The sequence below is a fragment of the Sodiomyces alkalinus genome (assembly GCF_003711515.1).
Source record: "Sodiomyces alkalinus F11 unplaced genomic scaffold SODALscaffold_5, whole genome shotgun sequence".
NCBI classification, from domain to species: domain Eukaryota; kingdom Fungi; phylum Ascomycota; class Sordariomycetes; order Glomerellales; family Plectosphaerellaceae; genus Sodiomyces; species Sodiomyces alkalinus.
In genome coordinates, this window is record NW_021167083.1 from 2,187,420 (window position 1) to 2,194,568 (window position 7,149).

The following is a 7,149-nucleotide window of genomic DNA, read 5'->3' on the forward strand; positions in this document are numbered from 1 at the left end:
CCGTTGGAGGTGTATAATCAATACCCCCTTTTTTAAACCCGCGAGGTAGTTGATTTTGACCCTTACTTACCCCGCACAGCAGAACGAGCCGTGAAAGTATATCATAAACAACTGGTATTGCTGCGGCACTATGCAAGTTGCACAAGGACCGAATATGGCTTGATTTTGCTTCCTCTTGCCTCAGCGCGCATTGTCTCTTAACTCTTCCCTTCTGTGCATGACTTGTTGTTGATGGCGGAAGCTGGTTTGGCCCACGCGCAGACCCTCGAAACGACGACTCGTATTGCTTCAATTCAAAGATCATTGCCCGAGACTATTAACATAAGCAGGGGTTCAGGAAGACATTGCTCCATCACAGAGCTGCAAGCAACCTGCAGCGACCAGCGGGCGGCGTTCAAGTCTACCCAGTCAGTAACCTCAGCCATGAACGGAATTGTCGGGACAGCCCCGCCGGGCACGATGTACGTTCGAGCACTGTATGACTATGAAGCAGACGACAGGACGAGCCTCAGCTTCCACGAAGGTGACATCATTCAAGTAATCACGCAGCTGGAGAGCGGTTGGTGGGATGGGGTCATCAACGGTGTTCGAGGATGGTTCCCAAGCAACTACTGCCAGATCATCACTGGCCCAGAGGACAACCCAGAATCGGATCCGAACGAACAAGTGGGCCGGATCGAAGACGAACCGCAAGATCAAGAAAGTTACGAAGAACACTTCGACGAGGATGCTGGTTCAGATGAGGATAGTCCAAACGCCCTGCCCATGGAAGGCACACAATCTGCCGATACAAAATCTAGGGCTGATTTCTGGATACCGCAAGCCACACCAGACGGTCGTCTTTTTTACTACAATATGATGACTGGAGATCGGAGCCTGGAACTGCCGTTGGAGTCACCGGTTTCGGCGAGCGAAGCAGGGCCTCGTGATAGGATAAACATTCCCATACCCGACAGAACTCGGCTACCTCCTGAAATGCTTGCTCGCGGGTTAACGCAGGATGAGGATGACGATTCCGACACAAACTCGGCTTCAGAAATCGAAGGCGAGTCTCTCATGCTTGCGTCTCGCAGCTCTTTGGTACGCTCCCCACGCCGCATGTCTGCTTCTTTGGCGGCTCATATGTGACTGATAAGCCGTGTTGCAGCCTCGAAAACGCCGCTCGTTCAACGAGAACGGCCTCTCACACTCCACGTCAATGGATTCGATAAACGACACCTCGCCAGCTACTCGCAACAAGTCTGACCCATTCGTAGCCGCCAATCTCAGCATGAACGCAACGCCCATTATAGCATCGTCAACGTCGTTCACCAGCACATCTTACAATGCTCCATCCACAAGCACAGTCCCACGGTCTTTCTTTGATGATGGGTTGACACCGCCACTCACCTGGACTCGCTTAGTATCAGACATGCGACGTGCCATTGACCGTTACCGCGACGCCGTTACAAGAGGAACTCGGTCCGCGTACGTCGCTCGCGCAGAAGATATCTCGGACCACCTCAGACTCCTGCTGGCAGCCGGTTCTGGTACAACAGACAACCACTCCGGACAGCCATCCATCATCTCGACGAACAAGGCCCTATATCCTCATTTTCGGGACATGATGTCAAAGTTCTCCAAACTCGTCATCTCTTCCCATATCGCTGCCGCCGACTGGCCAAATCCCGAATCTGTGCAGAAATGCCTCCAGGAAGCTGACGGAGTGTTGCTGGGCGTCTTTAGCTATGTCGAGATTGCTCGGCAGCAACGGGGAGAGGAAATCCCGCGCCTGTTTCCTGGCTTTGTCATCGGAAGCTCAACTGGGGGTAGCTGGCAGAATAACGGCCTGGGGCGCCGAGATCCTATCACAGCAAACTTCCTCGAAGACGAAGAGGGTGTCGTTGAGCCAACGACGCCTATCGACGGTAAATTGCTAGAAAGACTGGATGAGTACAAACGCATGTTGGTATTCAGCATCCGGGAATTGGAGAAGCACTTAGTCATCTCAGACAAGGTGGTGACGGCGTTCCGACATGAGTTGATCGGCAACAATGTCTGCTCAGCTGGGGGCAAGGTTTTGGAAACTTTCAAGCCCTGGATCGCCCTCGTCGAGTCCATTGATTTGTCCTTGAATAACAGCCTTGAGATGCCTCAAGTGTCCGATTTCAACATGAACAAGCAATGTCTTTACGATACTGTATCGGATCTCCTGCTTGGATGCCAAGCCGTAGCCGGCCCCGTGGCCGACGAATGGGCTGAAATACATGGCGAAGCCTTGGAGAATCGACTCCAATATGCTCAACAGTGCGCAAAGGCTTTAGAGACCAATGCTTCACACATGGGGTTCTCACTCCAGCTGCTCTCAGAACAAGTCCTGACTAGCCCCCAACAGCAGTCCACGCAGCATGAGCAACAGGTCGACCCGCAACCACGAGACGATTTTGTGCCTCGCGAGCAGCTTCGGAGGGGCGAGACAATGCCTTACGAACGAACGCATCAGCGGACGGACTCCCGTCCAGCTCCGGTCCGACCGCCCCTCATGACGTCCCAGTCCTTTAGTGAGGGGGATTCTGCGGCTGGGAACTTCCGAAAGGGCGACTATTCCAAGGTCAGAAGGGTTCTTGGAGATGTACCGAACCCTGTGGAGGATACACCAGAATTCCTCATGCTCGATCAGGAGCATGATCTATCTTGGGATACCAAGACGCCAACTCCAACTGTGAAGGGAGGGACACTTTTGGCACTCGTCGAACAGCTTACAAGACACGATAAACTGGATTCCAACTTCAACAATACCTTCCTACTTACGTACCGCTCCTTCACGACAGCGAGGGAACTTTTCGAGCTCTTGGTGAGCAGATTTAGCGTTCAGCCGCCTGAGGGGCTGTCCCCGGCCGACTTTGAGCTATGGAGAGACAAGAAGCAAAAGTTCATCCGCGTGCGTGTCGTCAATATTCTTAAGAGCTGGTTTGATAATTTCTGGATGGAAGATTACAACGAAGAATCGAAACGGCTCATTCGAGATGTCTACGCGTTCGCTCGCGATAATGTCAAATCAACAGAGACCCCTGGAGCTGCCCTTCTCATGACAATATTAGACCAGCGCCTCAGCGGCAAGGAGGCTGGAGCTCGGCGCATGATCCAGACCGTCAATCAAAGCACGCCGGCGCCTATCATGCCGAAGAATATGAAGAAGTTAAAGTTCCTGGACATCGACGTCACAGAATTCGCTCGCCAGCTCACGATCATCGAGTCGAGACTCTACAGCAAGATTAAGCCCACCGAGTGCCTCAACAAGACGTGGCAGAAGAAGGTTGCAGAGGGCGAGACTGAACCGGCCCCCAACGTCAAGCTTCTCATTCTTCATTCGAACCAAATGACGAACTGGGTTGCGGAAATGATTCTATCCCAGATGGACGTTCGGAAACGTGTTGTCGTCATCAAGCACTTTGTGGCAGTTGCCGATGTAGGTTTTATGATGGACTTGCCATGTCAGATTTGGCAGAAACAATACTAATCCAGTTCGCAAAAACGCAGAAATGTCGAAGTCTTAACAATTTCTCGACTCTGACATCCATTATCTCGGCCTTGGGAACGGCACCCATTGCTCGACTAAAGCGTACATGGGACCAAGTCCCTCAGCGAACTCAAAGTGTACTGGAGAGCATGCGGCGTCTTATGGCCAGCACGAAGAATTTCGGCGAGTACCGCGAAGCGCTCCATGCAGCCAATCCGCCCTGTATACCTTTTTTCGGTAGGTTCTGGACTCTGGACCTCTTCTCCTCTTCAGCCACATGATATGCACCGCACCAGATCGTCTAGCTAAGCCATCCACGTCAATTCCCAACAGGTGTCTATTTGACTGATCTTACCTTCATTGAGGACGGCATCCCGTCCGTCATCAAGAGGACTAACCTTATAAACTTCGCCAAACGTTCGAAGACCGCCGAAGTCATCCGTGACATTCAGCAGTATCAGGCTGTCGGATACTCCTTGCAGCCAGTCCCGGAACTTCAGGACTACATCTTGATTAACATGCAAGGCGCCAGTGATGTGCACGAGATGTACGACCGGAGCCTGCAGGTTGAACCCCGTGAACGAGAAGATGAGAAGATCGTAAGGTACGTAACGTTGGGTCATCACGGCTCTTTTCGCATTGAGGACCTCGCACTTGTATTGGCATCCAGTGCAGCTGGACACCCTATTCGTACTTCCCCCTTCCCCCTTCCCAATTCCCCCTCCCCCCAACAACAAGAAACCAAAGATCCTCGACTGCTTTTTTTCGCAGTTTGATACACTTGATTCACGAGACACTGACCGTTTATCTTTCCTTGATACAGAGTCCTTGCCGAGTCGGGTTTCCTTTGAGAGTCACCCGAACAAGATTGCGCCAGTTTGTGTGGCAGGTGCAGCAGCGTGATCGAATATTCGGTGCATTCAACACCGCCCAGACCTTAACCCCGCAACTTAATCTCCGAGTTTGGCAGGACGATGGAACCCTTGCTTAGCGCTGTCAGATCAGGCACGCAAACACACATTCCCGCTGTAGCTGAGCTCGACATGACCTCCTTCCCGTGGATCATTCGGGTACTTGTTTCGTGTTATGAGCCTGGCCTTGGGACGTTCACGGTACAATTGAGACTTTTGCCAATGTGACACACGGGATTACTGGACGGGTCATCAACAGCGACTCCCAGATCACAGTTCCCGAAGTTGGTAAAGCAATGGTTGGACTTTCGTCAACGGTTGTGGGATCCGCGGGCCGCCTTTCTAGCATGGGGATGCGAAAGTCAACTGGACGATACATTGTATACCCGGACTAATGTGACATCCCGTGATTATAAGGGAGCCGGCTGCTGTATGTGGAAACAGTGACCAAACTCCGGCTGCGCCTCCTTGGGTAACCGCAGTGGCATATGGATGGGCCGGTGAAACCTGGTGACAGACATGTCCCTTTTTGAGCATGGAAGTGGAATGGACATGGGCTTCAACAGTTGGACGATGTTAACTCTTAACCCTGTCCTGGATTATTGCTTCCAGGAACGAGGGAAACTTACAATACATCGCATCCAAACTGCATAAACGAAAAAAAAAAAGAATAGCCACAATCCGACTCGATTCACACTGTGGGTGAATCTGTTGCTATAGTATCAGGTTGTGTGGCCTGTTCCTCCCACGGGCAGTATATGAACCCTGTGTACATGAATGAAGGGTTATGACAATTTCATCTCATTATTTGCTATTAATCAGTGTCGCTAAAAACCTTTCGTGCATGTATAGCGTTCCGGAGCGAGATTGAATGAAGCACGGGTGACCCAAGCCAAGCGGGCACATGGATTCCGTAATAGACAAAAGCGGACAACGCACTTCGAACTCTTGGGTGTAGTCTCAATTGATCTTGGACCACTAACTTGGCGGACCTTAGTGCTTCTGAAGCTTTGATTTAATCCGTTCCTTGAGGCTCCTTTTCCCACTGCCGCCGTGGCCGTCTTTATGTATCTCTCTGCTGAGGGACGCATGCCCATCCTCTTGTGGGAGTCCTGGATATAGAATTAGCCGTCGTAATGCAAACCCATGGGAAGGAAGGTCAGGGGTGGGTGGGTTTGACTCGAAGTGGGAAATGGGGCCATGGTATGTAGGGGTATAATGCTTACCACCCGTCTCGTTTCCCGCCTCAGACTCCGATGCGTCGAGCCGTCGTCCTTTAGCTGGAAGGCCTGTGGCCTTCGTTGATCTTTCACCGGCGTTATGGTCTTCGGTGGCATTTCGCACGTCGTCCCGGCTTGCCTCCTGGAAAAGTTGGTAGTGCTTGGCATCGTCCTTCACGATGTTGGTGTCTGTCTTGGTTTTATGTTCACCGAGCGTGGTTTGGAAGGGACGCGGGTCCGGCGTATCTAGGCCCGATGCGGAGACGCTGGACTCAACCTCTGACCTGTTCACATGAGACGTTACATCTCTAGAGTCACCACCGGCATGGCCGGCCTGGTTAGACTTCTTCGTCGTATATTCTCGCTCGGCATCGTCGATCTCGGAAATACTGGCGACGGTGCCGCCAACTATTTCAGTTTGAGTTTTGTTCGTATGGACATCAGTGTTCGAGCCGTCAGGCACTACCCTGGGAGTAGCAGCATCGGCCTGGATTTTCTGGGGCTCTTCCAGACCCTCATATCAGCACTGCGAGAGGGAACTGGAGGGCTGCTGTGAAAGGAACTGTACCCATGTTGCCGGCATCGTAAGGTTCCCCTTGGGCGGTGTTCCCCTGGACGCCTGAGATTGGCTCCTCTCTAGACTGAGAATCACCCCAGACAGCTTTTGCGGCAGCACTGGCCATGGTATTGATCGTCTCCATGGTGTTTGTCTTCTCGCTCTCCTGGTAGCTAGCCAACAGCACAAGCTACACGTTTTTAGAAGCGGAGGGGAGTATCCCAGTGAGATAGCTTAAGCGATTGGTGACAGGCGACAAGGCCTAGTAGTTACTGCAATCGTCAGGCTGAGGCTTTGGTATTGGCGGGTTCTATTCACGGGCAGGCAAAGGAGAGTTCGGAGATGAATGAATAGTGAGACAGCGAAGGTCATCGGCTACGTCGTAGGCAATCTAGCATTTAGGTGGAATTCTCAACGGAAATTTACCTCTTGTACTCGGCGTGAAATAAACCTGCACCTAGGTCAATGACAATGAGCGGTATGACGATACTGGCTGCTTCAGCCAAGACGAAGTAGCGTCATCGATCCAGAACCGATCTTTGCTCTATACCGTTTCCAGTACTATTTAAAGGAGTATTTCTATAATTGGAGTATCGTATAGAGTAGCCTATTGATGATGTTAGACTTCTGCTTATTAGTAGTATAGTAAATATCATCGATATAATACCAGAGGTTTATATTAATATTACGAATACTATAATATAATATAAATAATAATGTATAAGATAAGGGACTTAATAGGGAGACCTTATATTTCAATTATTATTCCTCTAACTTATAACCGCCCCCCTATTATTACTAGTGCGGGTGGAGTTATTATACTAAAAGCTATAATAGCTGCCCTACTCCTAAGAACCACTCTAGCCTTTAGGCTTAGTATAACTAGGCGTATCGCGGCTAAAACTAATAAAACGAGTATTATTATATAGCTAACCTATAGCGTTACCGAGTAATAATATATAT

The 7,149-nt window shown here is 50.7% G+C and overlaps 2 protein-coding genes across 2 annotated transcripts; one reads left to right on the forward strand and one right to left on the reverse strand.

The window, feature by feature from the left end:
• Positions 1-231: 231 nt before the first annotated feature.
• SODALDRAFT_277439 (ras GEF) lies at positions 232-4,275 on the forward strand (the record flags this gene model as incomplete). Its single annotated transcript, XM_028608064.1, has 4 exons — positions 232-1,080; positions 1,148-3,448; positions 3,520-3,736; positions 3,833-4,275. The coding sequence occupies 4 exons, from the start codon at positions 232-234 to the stop codon at positions 4,273-4,275; spliced, it is 3,810 nt and encodes a 1,269-aa protein (XP_028466654.1).
• An 839-nt stretch (positions 4,276-5,114) lies between these two features.
• Positions 5,115-6,647, reverse strand: SODALDRAFT_333478 (hypothetical protein). The gene is made up of 3 exons (XM_028611983.1): positions 6,199-6,647; positions 5,637-6,134; positions 5,115-5,522 (listed from the first exon to the last, which is right to left on the reverse strand). The coding sequence occupies exons 1-3, from the start codon at positions 6,329-6,331 to the stop codon at positions 5,404-5,406; spliced, it is 750 nt and encodes a 249-aa protein (XP_028466655.1). The 5' UTR covers positions 6,332-6,647; the 3' UTR covers positions 5,115-5,403.
• Between the last annotated feature and the right edge of the window lie 502 nt (positions 6,648-7,149).